Source organism: Mytilus edulis, chromosome 10 (assembly GCF_963676685.1).
Source record: "Mytilus edulis chromosome 10, xbMytEdul2.2, whole genome shotgun sequence".
Lineage (NCBI taxonomy): Eukaryota > Metazoa > Mollusca > Bivalvia > Mytilida > Mytilidae > Mytilus > Mytilus edulis.
Genome location: NC_092353.1, coordinates 29906787 through 29927237, shown reverse-complemented (window position 1 = coordinate 29927237; position 20451 = coordinate 29906787). Strand labels below are relative to the sequence as shown.

General features: G+C 32.0%; 1 protein-coding gene across 1 annotated transcript in view; it reads left to right on the top strand.

The window, feature by feature from the left end:
• Positions 1-1639: 1639 nt before the first annotated feature.
• Positions 1640-20451, top strand: part of LOC139490857 (mitogen-activated protein kinase kinase kinase 4-like) — a gene marked incomplete at its 3' end in the record, with an annotated part of 44545 nt that continues 25733 nt past the window's right edge. The window contains 9 exon segments of the mRNA XM_071277934.1: positions 1640-1737; positions 3852-4691; positions 6418-7387; positions 8318-8596; positions 12274-12414; positions 15569-15726; positions 16849-17109; positions 17517-17616; positions 18505-18588. Coding sequence (XP_071134035.1) covers positions 1664-1737; positions 3852-4691; positions 6418-7387; positions 8318-8596; positions 12274-12414; positions 15569-15726; positions 16849-17109; positions 17517-17616; positions 18505-18588 — 2907 coding nt within the window. The 5' untranslated portion in view covers positions 1640-1663.

The window sequence follows — 20451 nt, the reverse complement described above, 5'->3', positions numbered from 1 at the left end:
TAAAAAAGGAAACAGTAAATATAAGACAAGGCAGTCGAAAAGGATATAGACCAGACAGGATATCATAACAATATAGTACTTCTGATACTGCACTTATAGTACAGAAAATAGCATTAAACAGGATAACTATAGATGAAGCTAAAATGACGAAGAATACTGAAAAAGCAGTCAGTAAAAAATCACAGGAAAATACAGTCAGTACTTTCAAGCATTACAAATTACTGATATTGAAGAACAAAAAAACAATACCATGCTTGCTACAGTAAATATGATAACTAAAAAATTGACAAGAATTAATATTACTTTAGAACACTTAATATTAGCTGGGTCAAATAGATAAATTAAAGTTATCATTACATATTTTCATCTTATGTTGTTCTATATTCATCACAATCTTTTTTGGGACTGTTATTTTTTTGTTATAAACGGATAATTATTCCTCTGATAACATGGATAAATTAACAAAAATACTTGATTTTATCATCTTGATTCCGAATAAAAAGAAACACGTGAAAGGGGCATTAGCTGTCAAATTCATGTTCAACGATTTGAGTCAAATTATCATATTTGATTAATAACATACCCGTATGTCCAAGTTTTAAAAAGTCTAAAATTAAATAAACATATTACGATGATTGGTCTGGTTAATATTTATCAGATTTTCGTATACATGTATTCTAGTTCAGACGCCATGTTGTCAAGCATCGAGATGGCATAAGAAGACTGCCAATTTAACGGTCATATAACCAGATAGAAACATAAATATCTAAATAGAAATAGATAGAAATTGAATTTTTCTTGATCTGTTTGTTTAATTTGTAAAAGATATGTTAATCATCGTTTTTTATATGTATAATAATGAATTTTTGTTTGTCGATGCAGTGAATCGAAATGTTTATTCATGTTTATTCATGTTACACTTTCCTGTTTCTTTTTTATAAACTGAACACGTCTACTGATTCATGCATCTGTTAGCCTGATAAAGGGTTAAATTGTTATGTGAATACGGATTCAATGATTTCGAATTATTCACTTGCAAGTGAATATATCATCACTGAGCCATGTTTTTTTTGTTTATTTTGACAACATTGGACCAAACTAGCGTAACAGCGATATTTTTATTTCACTGACTAATTCACTTTCATAAATATTGAACAAACATATACAGTCATCTTTATTTTCATGAATACAACATGTACAATATGATGTTTTGTGATGACAATTCCTCTCTTTAAGTTCGGTATGAAATGGCTCTTTATTTTATATAAATCTATAGTTTACAATTAAGTAAAAAAAAAAAATGCATGAGACCAAGGACTTGATGACTTGCACAAGCACTTGTCTCAGAATTTTTTTATTTTTTTTTATACCTTAAAATAAGAGATAAAAAATTCTGAGATTTATGTGCTTGTGGTGATTTGTAAATCATTGATGGTGAGACTTTAATAAATATTGCATCAAAAACAGGTTTAGGAACACTAAAACGCTAATCGATCTATGTTTTTGTTAAATTTGTATTCAACCAATGCCAAAATTTCATTTTTGAAATGTTGGCATAGATGAATGAACCCCAAAAATTGTTTACATAAAAACACAGCAAATGGGTAAATCCCTTGTGTTGCTAAAAATAGAAATCACGCGTGACTTTCCGTGATAATCTGTCATGGCGGCTGATGGGACAAAGTATCCCAGGTCAGCATCGCCAAATGAGGATTACAACCCTTTGCACGACGAGACGTAAGTGCATTGCTAGTATGCAACCTCTCATAATGATAGTTGAAGCATTTGAATATTTATTTTTGCACATCTTTGAGAATTTTTCATGAATTCGAATGCTTAAATCGTCTGTTTTACCACATTCCTGAACTGAGAAACGGGCCAGAAATACTACGTATTCTCGTATACTATGTACGGCATAATGGAATCGTAATCAAAACATGCATTATCACAATGAATATATAACCACTTTGTTATCAATGAAGTATACTTAATTTGTTAATTAAACGCAAACAATAGCAACAGACATAAAAAATACATATACATCTGACAGTGCTCTTAAGATTTTTTGCGTATGGTCTATTCTTAAACTTGAGGGTCCCAACCCATATAGAGCTACAAATGTATACTAAACTATCCTTAACTCCAAACCTTACCCTACCCATACCTGCCAACTGTCACTATTTGCGGGGTATTTCCCCCATGGAGGCTCTCAAATAATAATTTTAAAAGAGCAATTGTGGCCACAATTTAAACAAAACAATTAATTTTACAATGGCTATATAGGCTTGTAAAAGTATAAAGAAGACAAAAAAAACAACATTAAAATATATTTGAAGGCCCCATTAAAGGTTTTGTAGGACTATGAGAGCCATCTTGCAAACAAAACCCCCATGGGCATTTTGAAAAGTTGGCAGGTATGCCTACACCATACCTAAACCTAACACTAGCTCTAAACCCTAAAACCTAACCCTTAGTTCTAACCTAGAACATTCTGTAACCTAACAATAACCAAGAACAAACCATAGCTCTGAATATAGTGACCCTTAAAGTAAAAGAAGGCCAAACGTTGATGAGAATTTCACACCTTCATGCAGTCGCCACTTACAGTCTTTTCTGGAACTGTTGGACTGGAAAAACAAAAATCAGGTAGTCCACGGAATTCCTATTGGTGGTCGTGATGATGTCTGACTACCAACTGAGTGAAAGCAGGAACATATATCATGTGTATATTGACTGGACTTGACATTACTTATTGTAGCTAATTTCATCGTCAGGTCATATAAAGTTAATAAAAACACAATACGGAAATGGACATGTGTTCAAAACATATTCGTTATTAAACTTATACATGTTTTAATTTCTGATAAATATCAATAAAATGTCATTAAAATTAATTAAGTGTTACAGTGCTGCAAGTGTATATGTATCTAACTTGTAATCTTTCACTTAAAATTTGTTATAAACCCATTCATTTCATCACAGAATGCAAACAGGATATAAAAAAATGATGTGGATTGCATTCTCACATTCGCAAAAGCGTATCATTTCCAGTGTCATATATGGGTAAAACTTTCCTGTTGACTGTGTGAAAATCTGATGAGCTAAAAATGTAGCATATTAAAATATCTGACACATGGTAGTTTCAAAGATGAAAGGAGTAATCCACAAGCATTTAGCAAATTTATGAAAGTACATGCACATTGTATGTACTTAATAAGCAACAAGTATACTAAGTTTCAAGTTGATTAGACTTCAGCTTCATCAAAAACTACCTTGACCAAAAACTTTAACCTGGACGGACGAACTGAACCACAGACGGACGGACGAACCGAGCCACAGACCAGAAAAAATAATGCCCCTCTACTATCGTAGGTGGGGCATAAAAATCCTGGGGACAAGATCTTGAATGGTTAATCCATCAGTTGATCCATCATCAAAGATGGCTGCCAGGGGGGACAACAGTTAATACAGGATTTTATGGACAATAATTTTTTACATGATTTCCAAAACCAATGTACATGAAGTCATGGAAGTAGAATCAGGTGAGTGAGGGGCTCTTGAGAGCTTTTAGCAATGTTTAGTCTAAACAATGGATAACACCGAAACCAATTCTTAGGTGGGATGTTGACATGTTTATATGACATGATGACCTTTAAAAAGTTTAAATTTCTGAGCACATCCATTAAGTCCTTGTTTTATTGGCACTTTTTCAATATGTCTTTTTACGATGTGAGGTTTGATAACTAAATATATTTGAATTATGTTAGGACTTCTACAATTGTTTACATACATTTTTTTACACCTGTATATGAATGTACAATAATAAATGATCTGTTGTATTTATTTTTTAGTGAAACTAAATTTTTCCACCAACAAAGTCATGATGCAGACATTAGTGAAGAAGAATTTGAAGATCAGTTCAATTCTGTTGAATCTCTACCAGACAATATGTATTCCAATATGGTGTATGGCACAACACCACCCGCCAATCCAAGGGGTGCAAAACTTGAAAAAAGCAAAAAACACTCTAATCAAAGGAAAATGTCATACAAGGAGTATATGGCTACTAAAAAGAAACCTCAGCCAAAAACTCCAGTCAACATTATAAAAGATCAGTATGCAGACAATCCGGTATTTTGTAAACTCAGTGGAGTTGATTCCGATGACAACCTTGAAAGGGATTTCTCACAAGATTCAGAAAAGTTGAACAAAGATAATCGAAGCACCAAGAAAAAAATTCTGAAAACTTCAAGGAGTTATGATAGACATTTGAAGGCTACTTCTGGTGACTTGTCAAATCTAGATACAAATACAGCAGATGTTTCTTTGACAACGTCTGGTAGATTTTCATCGACCAACCCTCCAAGGATTGACTTGTCGGGAAGGTTTTCTTCCTTAATAAATCGACCATCGCCTCTGACAATAACTTTGACAAATTCGCTAAACTTATCCAGTAGCTTGAACAGTTCTTGGGGTCCATCAAAGCCTGATAGCAGAAGATTATCTGTAGTCTGTCCAGATTGTCCAAAGGACAGAAGTGATTTCTACAAAATCTTCTCTGCTCTTATTCAGATGGGCTCTCAACCTAAGAAGGAGAAAGATCATAACAGAAAAGATAAATTTGGAGCATATCGTCGACAAATAAGCTCTGAACAAGAACTGTGGCAACAGCATTTTGTGGATTATCTCTGGTTAGTAGAAATGTTACATGTATGTCTATTCAAGTGAAAACCACTGTTTCTTTAAAGATGTTGTAATATTGTTCATAATGTACAAAGAAAACATTTAAAGATGTCAATAAGATCGATCAGATTGATAAACTAACCATTGTGACTAAAAAAAATGAATTGAAATTTTAAAATACAAATTAATGTTAAAAAACTGATTAGTTAAAATTACCATTCATCCTTTAATTTCTTGATAAGTTGAATTTAATTGTTAACCAGAACTTTTAATATTAAAGTATAACAATGTTACATTGCCCAGAATTTCATGTTTTTAGTAGATTTATTTGTCCAGTGTTCCAGCTAAGCTGTTTTCAGAGGGCGCAGCGCCCACCCTTTCCCGAGTGCCGCCCTGTGCTCTTTTTACAGTTTCCAGGGCGCCCTGCCTTTTTTGAAGATCGATTGTATATTATTTTGTTCATATTGATATGATCCCCTAATTAATACCAAATTTTACCTGGCGAAAAATTTATAACTTTGTTTACAACCCCAAGCTAATCAACGGTTACAACTGGTGTCATAATCTGTTGTTATAGGTAATCCGTTTATCGGATGGGTCATTAATGATCATCAACGTTAATTCAATCAAATAGAACTGGTCAGTCTGCAATTATCTTTGCATACAACAACTTGGGCACAATTTGCAATGTTAACCGTAGTTTCATGGAGAAAATGTAATGACAGAAAGTTGAAAACCATAAACAACTCTTGGAAGATATCGTTCTACTTCATTTTGTACTTGTTCTCCGTGAATTAAATAGCAAATTCAGACGTACAATGTATTTGCCATTGACTGCCCTCATTTTTTACACGAAAATAACAAAATCGACCGCCAAATTGTTGATCAAATTTACATCTTCTACGTACTGTATATAAACCTCCAAAGAAGGGCACACCCGAATAAAGAAAGATAACTCAATCTAATTTTTTCCTAGCATTGAATAACCCATTCTAAAATATGTCTACATACTTCTTGCTTAAGAATATATATATGTTTAGGTATTTTGAGTTATGGGAAAAGTTAAAGAGGGTCTTAGTAGCAGTTTTGATAGGGTGCCCTGGTCATCTTTTTCTGTCTTCTTTATAATACAAATTTTCACTGTTGCTATATCCTAACATTGTGCATTTACTGAGCACAGCTGTTTTGTGCTGTATTGCCATTAAGCACAGCAGAGGTAGAAAGGTGAAACTTGTTAAGTGTGTCGGACCCTAGAAACAGAATGAAGCAGGTCACCTTTCAAAACATACAGGATATAAAGCGCAACTGTGCCAAGCAATGATCTAAAAACTTGTGACAAGCTGCTTGACAAGTTTTCAGCCTAAAAAGTATAAAGATAGAGTTCTATATGGGCTAATGATGTTGTTCTTGTATAACCAGTGATTTCAACCAATTAACACGATGTTTGATTAAATCATTATTAAAACATGCCCTTTTCATATTATCATATCACGTGTTAAATGACCTTTTTCAGGATTGGCACCCTGCCCTTTTGAAATCCTAGCTGGAACACTGTTGTCCTTATTACATTTTTGGTACACACACACATCTTCAACTTTGTACAGTTCAAGCAGTAGAAGTAGCCTAGATGATACATTTACATGTTATTAAATGTGACTTATTTCTTAGATTATCTTGTATAGAAATATTTGCATAGCTTTTTCAATGTTTTACATGTGCATTAATGTTTTACAGGCTTGAACTACGAATGGAACACTTAGGTTATACTAGTTTTAAAGACTTTGAAGATAATCTAAAATTAGAGAAAGCAAGAATTCCACAAGTTCTGGAAGACATCATGAACTTTAAACTTGACAATAAAGATTTTATACAACTTTGTGATATACCTGTGTATAATAAAGATGCCAGTCATGACCTGTCCTCGCCCGAAATACTTTCATGTGAAAATAATTCTATAACCACGGAAACCATTAGTTTTCAAAAATTGGCAGTAAGCCAAGTGGAAGAATTATTAGACAAGTTAGACCAGTGTGAACAATTATTTCCTACTTCAAGAGCATTTGCCAAAGAATATCCACAGTATGGTAGTAAAGAGTTTAACTTACAGGTAAAATCATTATACCTGTGGTTAAATATTACCAGAGATCTTTGTCATAAAATGAAACAATTAGGTAAGATGTTAGGTGTTCAATACATTCCAGATATTGACTGGCCAATGATGGACTTTGAAAGTCCACGATGGCATGAAACAAAATCAAGTGTGTCTTTTCATCGTGAGAGTATACCAGAAATCCGTGAACCAGATTCTAGTGAAAGTGAAGACGAAGGTATTGCGAACAACAAGTTGTCTCCTGGCGATTCAAGTCATTCCACAAAACGTGTTACATTTACAATGGGTTCAGGGAAAGCCAGTCCAACAAATGATTTGCCAAAAGATACTTCTACACCATTAAAACCAAGTATTAGATATTATTCTACATCGTCCACTGATTTGTCACGTGTGTCAAGTGAAGCTAGTATAATGGACGATTTTGCAAAGACAACAACATTTGTGTATAGGAAGTTTGTAGATAAAACACTTAAACGAATGGGTATGAACAAAATGTTGTTAAGATTCCGTGAATTGTTTGATAGAACGTTACAAAGGGCTCAGGAAGCTTTACAAAAACCATCCACACTGTCTGCTGAAGGACAATCACCAAAGGTAAGTCTTATAAGTCAATAGGTTCTCTCCACCTTATCTTCTAATGGACAATATAAAAAAGAAGATGTGGTATGAGTGCCAATGAGACAACTCTCCATTCAAATAACAATTTAAAAAAGTTAACCATTATAGGTCAAGGTACGGCCTTCAACACAGAGCCTTGGCTCACACTGAACAACAAGCTATAAAGGGCCCCAAAAATAACTAGTGTAAAACCCCATTCAAACGCGAAAACCAACAGTCCATATATATATAAAGGAACGAGAAACTAGAAACGCATATGATATAAATTATATAACCAAACGACAACTACTGTACATAAGATTCCTGACTTAGAACAGACCTGTGCACATTAGGTCATACAGAAATCCAAAACTGCATGCTGTAAGGTCCAAATTGTTTGGAAAGGAAATTTTGTAGTTAGATCGTCAAGTCATTTAATACAGTTTATCTGCCCTTCATCCATGTCATGTGACAAAAGTCATAAAAGTTTTAGATAATGCATATTTAAAGGTTTTTCTAATACGATGATACCCAATAAAAAACAAGTAAGTTACATTGTACATGTACATGTATACCTAACATGTTCAAGAAATTCCCACTTAATGTCATCAATAAAATGAAATACAATTACCTGTTAATCTTTGCAGAAAATATATAGATAAGATATTTTTGACAATATGCATGTAGATATACATTGTGTAGATACAAGTCAGATAATGCATATTTAAGATTTTCTTTTTGTATAACACACTTTGGAAGATATTCTTTTCTTAGTTATAAGTTTTATCAGTTTACACATGTAGGAATAACGAAATGATTTTGAGTAGTAGTTGTACATGAAGCCACAATAATTCTCTAGTTGCTTTACAAAATGTACATGTATATTCACAAATTCATTTGTAAATTGTATTTGTTGAACTTTTGCAGTCCTCAGGAGATGATGCAAACACTCAAATGTCCACGTCTCCAGCTGCTTTGGACTTCCTCTGTGTTCAGGACTTTCCTCATAATACAGCAGTCCATCGTAGTTCTAGTATAACAGATTGTGGAGCATGTAGTGAACAGTTTCAAAAGATGGGTTTGCCATCATTTAGACCAAGTTATCTTTTTCTATTACAAGTGTTTATGGATGTCATTCATGAGGCCTTGAGATTGCGATTGGATCAGAGACCTATGGGTGAGCCTTCTCATCTCAGTATTAGACCGGTAAGTATTTAATCAGAGACCTATGGGTGAGCCTTCTCATCTCAGTATTAGACCGGTAAGTATTGGATCAGAGACCTATGGGTGAGCCTTCTCATCTCAGTATTAGACCGGTAAGTATTGGATCACAGACCTATGGGTGAGCCTTCTCATCTCAGTATTAGACCGGTAAGTATTGGATCAGAGACCTATGGGTGAGCCTTCTCATCTCAGTATTAGACCGGTAAGTATTGGATCAGAGACCTATGGGTGAGCCTTCTCATCTCAGTATTAGACCGGTAAGTATTGGTTGAAGGAATAATTTTATGAGTTACTAATACAATGTTTAGAGCTTGAGTGAAGTCCTGAAACTCTCTTTCAATTTTCAAAGTTTGATTTTACCATCCACAAAAAAAACCACAATGACAGGCATGCATAGTACCAAAGTAATAAGTAGGTTATTTTAAATTTTAAATCCACTCTACTAGCATTACTACATGCATGAAATGTATGTCTTGTAACATTTAAACATTTTTGTTTGCATTTTGTAATTGTACATGTAAATAAGATAGTTATAGCTCAAGAGATAAGTGAGAAGAAAATATGACCTTTTGATTATACAGGTACATTGTTATTTAAACCACCAGACTTGTCAGACAATTATCACTTAGCTCAAAGGTTAGACCCAGGAAGTCTCAATTTAACAAACAATAGCCATTCTACATTCTGCATGTTCTACAGTTCTTAATTTCAACAAATGACTTTATAACAAAACAATGTATTATTTGTCCAGTGTTCTCCCCAGAAATTTTGGATAGCATCACATTTGGCGTAAAAAAATAAATTGTATATTTTTCAATGTAATTTGTCGCATAGTGGCAATGCTCTATTTCCTTTATGTTATATGCGCTATTGTTTATTACAAAATGTATTATATATTGTTTGTATGCTATAGGCCCTTATTTGGTGAATAAAATATTCTATTCCACCCTATTCTTTGTGTCTATATTGTTGAATTCATAACTGAGAATACAATTAAACTATAACCATGATAACAGTATTTTCAGTTTATGTTTTCTATATATATTCATTTATAGTTCCAGAATTATTTTTTTCCTCTTGGGCCAAATAAAAATATATGTGTGGTTCCAGTTACCCTACGTATACCTACCCAGCTAAATGAATGAATGCATGGTTTATTATAGTGCAACCTGTATAGATACAATTGCACTAAATATGTAGGAAAAAACAATGGTTCTCATAAAAAAAAAAAGAAGGGAAGAGGACGTATCATATAGCAATAAAAATTAAAATTAAAAATATTTTCTTTAACATGTCTATATGAAATATATTGGTTCATGGTACTCAATGAATTAGTCCTAGTTGTTTCTTTTTATCAAAATGATACATATTTTTTAAAAAGTTAACAAATAGTCTGTTAATGCTTAGTTTTCTCTTTAGGTATCATTGTTTTCCGTCTACTGTGCCATTTGTGCATATGTAGTTATTATTGTAAAATGCAGATTTTTTCATATCTGGTCCGGTTCCGATCAGTAGTCTACACTAAAATATATATTCAATGACCGCCGAAAGCAATGAAAAAAACGAAAAAGAAACAATGTTTGACAAGAGATTGGGAATGAATATGGCGTTTTTAATGCATTAAATGGATGAAACATAAACTAAAGCCAATTATGATCACTTTCTAAAGAAAGTACAAAACTTATTTAGCTCAAAATCAAAATTTTAAAGTAATACTAATATTTTGAAATTCATAAAAAGATATGACTCAACCTCTTTTTAAAAGAGAAAAATTGTTTGTTTCTTTTTTTGTTGTTTTCATTTTGCAAATATATATTTCGATTTCTTTTATGATTTTCTGATTAGGCAATAACCATATGATTTTCTGGGGGGGGGGCTATGGTTTTTTTTGGAAAAAAAAGTTTGTTTCCAGTTTTTGGAGAAAAAAATAATTTGTTTTTGATTCTGAGAAAAAAAAATTTGTTTGTTTCACCCTCAGCTGCCACTATATGTAATGCTTAAATTGAAAAAAAAAAAATTGTTTTCGACTTGTGAAAAAAATAGATTGTTTTTCGCCGCAGGCGGGAAAAACAATTTGTCCAGAAAAAAACCCATAGCCCCCCCCCCAGAAAATCAAATGGTTGCTGCCTTACATTTTCTCCTTGCGATTGCAGACCATGTGGTATTAATCATGTCCCACAAGTGACAGCTTGGGGTATTCGTATCCAAACAGTTATCACCCAAAGGGCAATTAACACCTATTTCATCACTCTAAATTGCCTCTATTGTCCGACTTGAGGGGATACATTTCAAGGTGATAAAATGACAGACTTGAGGGGATTACATTTCAAGGTGATACATTTTTTTTATGATCACAAGCGGTAATTAGATGAAAGTTCAAAATTTAGGACATGGCTTTACCATATAGAAACGAGAAAAATAACATCGTGAAAATAATTATAGCGTCGCGGAAATTATCATAGTGTCACGGGAAGAAAATATAGCGTCACGGTACCTCGACGCTAAAACGGCCTGGGGAGAACACTGATTTGTCATTTAGATATATATGCCATGAGTTTGTTATTCATTTAATTATAACAGCTATTTATGAAATTATTTTGTGAAGAAATTTGGGGATTGTATTTCATGTACAGTGTACATGTATTTTAAAAGTAGTATTGCAAAACAAATCTATTTTTCTACAACTTATATCATGCATGTAAAACTTTTCAGTTATATTTATAATTAATGAGGTTACTTTTGTTGAGAATGTTGAGATTATAAAAACAGCTGATTCTGCATTTTGTATTACATCACTTCATCCATGTGAAATTTATTAATAGGATGTTTTGTGTCATTTGAAAGTTGCCAATTGCAATGTGTTGCATAGCAACATAATATAACATGATAAATAAAGACACCATGAGGTTTATTATTAAGGTCTCTGATCCTCAAGAGTCAATTGCAATTAAATTCATAATGAAAATGTTGTAAATGAATTGAATAATGCGACGTGAGCTAGCTTTTTGTTGTTGTCAATGTCCCACATAACAACACAAAATTACAAAATTGCTGTCAAGTTTAAAAATTTCTGCAACTCAGATGCTGTTAAACTGATTGTAATGGTAGCTGTCAGAGATTCATTTGCATCAGCCAAGGGAGATAATGTCTCCTCTTCTTCCTGAAGATTTTCAACCAATGACATAATTTTCTGATCTTTTTCTGAGACTGTATGTTTAAGTTTTTATATAGACGTTTGCAAAGCATCTGGTTGGTCCTGTTTTCAAATTGGTCTACATTAACATGATTAAGGTCTTAAGGGCCCAAATTTTTTTACAAAAAAACTAATAGTTATTTATAACCAGAATCATGATAAGCATGATAAGACTTTCAAAGAATTGTTAAATTTCTTTTATATTGAAATTAATGAATTTTCTTAAAACATTGTTTGATCATGTTGATATTACTTTAAATTGGCATGTTTTATGGACAGGGCTCACATGTACACTACTTCAGAATCACAGGGAGAAGTGACTTTTTTTTTTTAAACTGATAGGAAGAAGTGGTGTGATTTGAAAGAGAAGTGCTCCTTGGCATGCTGCGCTTCAATGTTTGGATTAACCTTACAATACTTTTCAAGTGTCACAATAGTTTAAAGTATTTTATACTTTTGTTTACAGCTTTTGAGAGAATGTAAAGATGTTCTACAAGGTGCTGTGATTGTTAAACAGTATTATCAACACATGGTGTATGCTGTGTTTGCTGAAGAGGAAATGATGGACTTGGAACAGTTTGATCAAGACCTGAGAAAAATGCTTGATGTAGGTACATGTATATCAACTCACCTGATTAAAGAGAGATTTCTCCTATGAAAATGTATGAGAGGCATGACATGACTTAAAATTTTTCAATTTACAATCGAATACCTCCAAACAGCCATTTAAGCTTCAAGGAAGTGAAAAAGGACATTTAAGCTCATAAGTACTCATTCAGACAATGCTCAGGAGAGCAAAACACTTACTGTTCATTAAATTACTTTCGTGGGTTCCAATTTTGGTGATTGAGAAAAACTTGCGTTTTCGTTGATTTTTAATTTCATGGTTTTAGAAAAGTGCATATATTCTTTTTGGAAATTTGTAATTCATTGCACATTAAAATTCATGGTTCCCCTGTTACCATGATATCCCATAAAATTGGTATCCAAGGAATATTAATTAATTCTCATGTATGAGATGTGCATAGGGTCTGTCCTCTCTGGCTAAAATTTCCCATTTGAGATTTCCAAAGTTGACATGTAAGTGTTTTGAAATATTAAGAACTGCATCAGATCTAAAATCCCAAATTCACATACTCTTAAATATTATGCTTAAATAAATATATGGTAGTTCTCAACTGAATACATTTGTAATAAGATTTTCTTATATGCTTAGAGGTTACTCAGTATATATTCTGTATATTGAATTCGGTGCACTTATGCTGTGAAAGTTCAATGATAATTAATTAGCACCTAAGTACATTGTAAAGGTTCATTCATTATTAACTGCTTCATCTTGGATGTGCATGTCTATTTTGAAAATATTATTCCATATCTAATTATTTGAAAAGTTCATATGAAGTTCTTTCACTTTTAATAAATTATGAAAGCTTTCACGATATAAAAAGTTCACATGAAGGTCTTTCCCTTCTAATAAATAAGAAAGTCATTCAAGATATAAAAAGTTCACATGAAGGTCTTTCTCTTCTAATAAATAAGAAAATCTTTCAAGATATAAAAAGTTCACATGAAGGTCTTTCTCTTCTAATAAATAAGAAAATCTTTCAAGATATAAAAAGTTCATATGAAGGTCTTTCTCTTCTAATAAATAAGAAAATCTTTCAAGATATAAAAAGTTCATATGAAGGTCTTTCCCTTCTAATAAATAAGAAAATCTTTCAAGATATAAAAAGTTCACATGAAGGTCTTTCTCTTCTAATAAATAAGAAAATCTTTCAAGATATAAAAAGTTCATATGAAGGTCTTTCCCTTCTAATAAATGAGAAAATCTTTCAAGATATAAAAAGTTCACATGAAGGTCTTTCTCTTCTAATAAATAAGAAAATCTTTCAAGATATAAAAAGTTCATATGAAGGTCTTTCCCTTCTAATAAATGAGAAAACTTTCAAGATATAAAAATTTCATAGATTTGGTCTTTCATATGTCAATGTATGTTTTTAATCTTACGATATTTATAGTTTTCAATAGTCCTCTGTCTTTTTGAAGAAAACTACACTATAAAGCATAAAACTTTCAATATTGTGGTATTAATGTTACATTGTGGTATCAATGTTGAAAGTTTTATACTTTAGTTTAGTTTTCCATACAGAAAAACATATTCAGAAACAAACAAAAAATGAAGCTATTTGTCTATATTGCTCAAGGAACAAGATTTTGTGCAGTATTATTTTTAAAAGATTTCATAATTTATTTTTAGTGCTCTATGAAATCCTAATCATATATTGCTTTAATTTACTCCACTTTTTGGTAAACAAAGTTCCTGACTAAAAAAATTTACTATCATACAAGGAAGACGTTCTTTAAAATTTCACTTCTGATGCTTGCATAGGGAATAAGTTAGGAAATTTACTCAGTACAAAAAAGGACAAAGGAACATCACAGTCCAAAAAAGGAAAATTAACAATAGGAAAAACAGTTTTTCTGTTGTAAAGGAGTAGGAGCAATAAGGGCTTTATTTGGCCCAAAAATTACTGCAAATTTAAAAGTTATCATACATATTCATAAATTACTGAAAACTTGACAAGTTACAAGGTATTCAGAAAAACGAAACAAATTTGACATTGAACAAGTTGCCATAGCAACAAATCATGACTTAAGTTGCATATTTTGTAAAATTTCGTGATTTTCCTGGTTTTTTATCAAATTTTAAGTATATTTTAGATTGAAAAAGTATGTGTGCACCCAAGAACCAACTTTATACTTGGTGAGATTATGTCAATAGTTATAATAAAGCTTCTGTTAAATTATTTTGTTGTTTCTTGGCTGCACACGATGTTTCCATAATGGAAATAAAGATAGTAAACTGCATAAATTCTGTATTTTTCATTGTTTTTGTGAAAACAGTACATATTATGACGTAATTGTCATCAGATAAAAACCTTTGTTTTTGGGGAAAGATGGCTTCAAGCTTGGTGAGATTATATCAATAGTTTATTATGCATTTCTAAACATTATGTGCCAATTTGAAATAGTTATCAAACATTTTATTTTCTTGGGCCAAAACCAGGTCTTAATCTTTATTTTATTGAGTTTCCAGTTTGGGTTTGTATTGTGGATATTTATTTTTTTGTAGTACAAAATATCCTTTATTTATGTTTTCACTGATTTTAGAATATATATGTTTATCATATATTAAGTACAAAATACAGCAATTTTGTAAATCTAATAAAGGTTCTTTTTTCCGGTCTGTAGCACCTACCCTGTATCGCATACCCCGTATCGCATACGTGGCGTGACGTCAGCGTTTGACATATGACTTCCAGTTGCTGCATTTTCAGGCTAAGGGGGAAAAATTTTTTTATTAAAAAAAAAAGTTCTATCATTTCAACTAAAATCGATTTTTTTTCCAAATAATTATTACCCAGTAACTTGACGAGCGATTTTTATATAAAATAGTTTACAATAAGATGTAGAAATAGCTGAAGTTTTATTGTTTATTTGGTCATAATTTTCGTGAAGTTTGTTTCTGCACAAATGCATTTTTTTACAATTTTAATTTGGTTTTAAAAAATATATGATAAACAGAATAATACATGGCAAAATCCGTATCACACGCCGTATCACCCTCGACCAATATCATCCCTCGGGCCTAAAGGCCCTCTGGCTGATATTGGTATCTCGGGATGATACGGCATATGATACGGATTTTGCCATGTATTATTCTCTATATAACAACAGGTATTTACCTTTGTTTTTTATAGGAATATCTAACATACCTACAGACTTGGTTGTATATGTTACAAAATCTGCCAGAAGCTTCAAGGAGTCTTAAGAATGTACTTGATACTGAGTGGACATTTACCAAAGGCATTTGTCCTTATATTATTGGTGGTGAGGCTGAGGCAGGAAAGAGGTTTAGGTAAGGTTTGATGAGGCAAGATAAATAAGCAGTGTCAATTTGAAGATTTTGTAAATTCATTCAGAGTACTATCATTATTGTTTTTATGCTCTGGATATTTAAACCCTTTATAGGGTAACCATACTTTCATATTTTAAACCATTCTACCACCAAAAATATAAAACATAATAAAAATAAAAAATCACAACTAAAGACACTATATACACTGTTTACATAAAATTTTTATGTGATCTCCACAGTCATTGTACTCATGTGTAATCTATTGTTTATCCAACGATTAGTTTATAATTGTTACAGTAGCTTGTTTATGGTTACCATTTTAATATTCTGTACCTGTCTTAGGATTTATTTCACTTGGTATACAAAAAAAGAAAGATGTGGTATGATTGCCAATGAGACAACTCTCCACAAGAGACCAATTGACACAGAAATAAACAAAACTATAGGTCACTGTACGGCCTTCAACAATAATCAAAGCCTATACCGCATAGTCAGCTATAAAAAATCTTAAAATGACATTGTAAATCAATTCAAATGAGAAAATTAACGGCCTAATTTATGTACAATAATTGAACGAAAAAACAAATATGTATGTACTAGTATACATTTTTGTTTAGGGGCCAGCTGAAGGACGCCTCCAGGTGCTAGAGTTTCACACTGCATTGATGGCCCTTCCGCTGTTGTCTGCTCTATGGTTGGGTTGTTGTCTCTTTGACACATTCCCCATTCCCATTCTCAATTTGATGTAACACATAAACAAACGACAAACGCTGAATTACAGGCACATACATACAGATTGTGGTGTGATTAAACATGTTAGCGGGATCCCAACCCTCCCCTGACCTGAGACAGTGGTGTTACAGTTCAACATCAAAACGAACTATAAAAATCAGTTAATACAAAAGGCTTAACTCATCAGATGGATAAAAATACAAATACTACATATACAAGTGGACGTGGCCAGGTACATGTACATTCCAACAAGAAAAAGACACTTGTATTTTTTATTCAAGATATACACAAGATTATTGAGAAAATTAGCATAATTCCATTTCTAAACATTTGTCGCAAACTTAGAAATAGAAAATTAGAAAATTATGGGGATTTTTTTAAACGTTTCAGCACTTTAGCTAGCAGTCTATTAAATTCTATCGTGGATTTCATGGAGACAGGTATTGATGATTTCACAGCCTCTTTATATGACTGGAATATGAGGGATGACGAAGATGAGGATCTAGATGAAAATGGTGATGAATATGCAGATGAAGAAGATGAAAATGCCAATGCACAATTTATTTCACGAGATACAGATGATGACAGCCTAGATCCTTCAGATTGTGAAAATTCTAGGAAAGATCATGTTAAAAGAATTATGGAACTGAGGTATATTTTGCCTGTTAATTTGAAATATTAAATAAGGAAACTCATCAATCAGTTTTGCTGAATTTGCATTGATTTTGTGGACACCATAGGCATACAGATATGTTTATCTCACAGAAATTAGAAACGACTGTGAAATGATTTAAACAACATAAATACTTACAGGAATAAAACTGAATTAAAACAAAGTATGATCCAAGTGAAGCAAATGTGAACACTTAATGTGTCATTAGATCACCTGACCTGAAAGGTCAAGTGAGCTTTTCTCATCACTTGGTGTCTGTCGTCCATAAACTTTTACAAAAATGATAAAAGAAGTTCCTAGTATTTGAACATTTATATTGTAAGCTTTCATAGTATTTGGATTGTGTGGATTGTGATGTTTTGTAATTTGTATTTTCTGTTTGTAGACATTCATTCCAGCAGACCTCCAGAAACTGTAAGAAGTTATTTAATGAAGCACGAGAAAGAGCAACCAAAGCCTTAGGTTTTGCTAAAATATTAAGAAAGGTATTTATATGTAACATATAGATAATGACAATAAAACTTTATAGATTTGGTGCAACTAAAGCATTTTCTGGGTGTACTTTCATCAGGAACATTCACACTTAAAATTTGAAGACCAAAGATGTTGAAGTAGAAAGCAATGATTATCTTAGCATATAGATAGTGATCATTTTCACATAGATTTTTACATTTTTAAAGTATTGTTTTTAGCAAAGTGGAAAAATTTATGGTTAATTTTTTAATAGATTCTCTGTATTGAAAAACTGCTGTCAAGGAACCTTCTTAACTTTTTATATATGTTGAAAGGTACATATTTAAGGTAGGTGTTCATGAAATGAATTTTAATTTTATTTTATATTACATGTCAGAGTAAATGTAAAAAGGAATGATTCATTGTCAATTATTGATTATTTCTAACTTGCATCTTTAATTATAGAATAACTAATTGAAGAATTGAAATAGAGAAAAATATTCAACGAGTGACCGAACAACACATAATTCACGAATGCGCATAGCGCATGAGTTAATTATCAGTGTTGTTCGGTAACGAGTTGAATATTTTTTGATATTTGAATTTTTTAATTAGTTATTCTTTTTATTACATTGGCAAATGGCTCTTTTAAAAGAAATTAATGTAAAACATGTAAGGAACTATATCTTTTTTCTATGCATTCACAATTTGTTTTGATCCGCCGTTATCAACATCTTGACAACGCCTATTGTTGTATGACGTCAGAGAGTGAAATGACCACGTTTATTTCACATGTGAAATTATCGGTTTTTATTTAACTGGGAAATCAATGTAATTCATTGCAACCAATGTAATAAACTCATTTTACTATGTTGGTATACTTTGAAATTGAAAGTAATGATTATTTATATATTTTCTAGGATCTTGAAATAGCAGCAGACTTTAACATAATAGTCAATACAGCTGAATTGATGGATAAATTGAAAGAAACAAATCATGCTTTGGTAGGTTTATACTCCATAGAAAATTCTACAACTGGAAAATAGCAATACAGATATAATTAAAGTAATATAGATTCATTTTTGTCGAGCCTAGGTCTTTTGAGATAATGAATGCAATCCTTTATTCCAGCCGCTACGGCAACAAATATACACTCTGTGGTTGAAAGTTTTGAAAATTTTAATAACTTTCTTAAACTATCCTTGGTTTCTACCAAACTTGGACAGATGCTTTGTTAAGTTTTTACTCCATAGAAACATTTAGGACTGAAAAATAGAAATACAGATATATATTTAAAGTATTGCAGATTCATTTTTCATAGATACAAATTTTGGTAGATACACTATTTCATGTTTAAACATATTCTTCATTGAAACCTTAAGACAATTAGCCTTTGTTGAACACTTAAATTTCTGGTTCACTTATACTCAGGAAATCCACTTAAATTAGTTTCCAATGTAATATATAATGAATCCTCACTTTTTTAAGATAAGTATATAGAAGTAGATTATGAATTTACAACACTTTAACACATTTTTTTCATTTTAACTAAAATGTAGCATTTTTGTGCCTGTCTGAAGTCATGAGCCTCTGGCCTTTGCTAGTCTTGTATGAATTTAAATAGTCCCCTATAGTCCCCTACCGAAGAAGTTGAAGGGAACTTTAGGTTTGCACTTTGTCTGTTTCTTCCGTCAGTCCAGAAAATCAGTTTTCCACACTTTTTTCTTAATGCTTGAAGGTATTGGTTTGATTTTTATGCCCCATTTATGGGCATTATGTTTTCTGGTCTGTGCGTCCGTTCGTCCGTTCGTCCGTCTGTCCCGCTTCAGGTTAAAGTTTTTGGTCGAGGTAGTTTTTGATGAAGTTGAAGTCCAATCAACTTGAAACTTAGTATACATGTGCCCTATGATATGATCTTTCTAATTTAAATGCCAAATTAGAGTTTTGACCCCAATTTTACGGTTCACTGAACATAGAAAATGATAGTGCAAATTTCAGGTTAAAGTTTTTGGCTTCAGGTTAAAGTTTTTGGTCAAGGTAGTTTTTGATGAAGTTGAAGTCCAATCAACTTGAAACTTAGTATACATGTGCCCTATGATATGATCTTTCTAATTTAAATGCCAAATTAGAGTTTTGACCCCAATTTTACGGTTCACTGAACATAGAAAATGATAGTGCAAATTTCAGGTTAAAGTTTTTGGTCAAGGTAGTTTTTGATGAAGTTGAAGTCCAATCAACTTGAAACTTAGTATACATGTGCCCTATGATATGATCTTTCTAATTTAAATGCCAAATTAGAGTTTTGACCCCAATTTTACGGTTCACTGAACATAGAAAATGATAGTGCAAATTTCAGGTTAAAGTTTTTGGCTTCAGGTTAAAGTTTTTGGTCAAGGTAGTTTTTGATGAAGTTGAAGTCCAATCAACTTGAAACTTAGTATACATGTGCCCTATGATATGATCTTTCTAATTTAAATGCCAAATTAGAGTTTTGACCCCAATTTTACGGTTCACTGAACATAGAAAATGATAGTGCAAATTTCAGGTTAAAGTTTTTGGTCAAGGTAGTTTTTGATAAAGTAGAAGTCCAATCAACTTGAAACTTAGTATACATGTTCCCTTTGATAAGATCATTCTAATTTTAATGCCAAATTAGAGAATTTATTCCAATTTCACAGTCCTTTAAACATAGAAAATGATAGTGTGAGTGGGGCATCCGTGTACTGTGGACACATTCTTGTTGAAATTGTTTTATAACAAGTTACAGATCAAGCTCAAATTTTGTTTTGGTCTGATTATTTTGTGCAGAGTTATGGTCCTTGGGCTTAAAAAATTAACTTAAATAATCAGTTTTCCGCACTTTTATT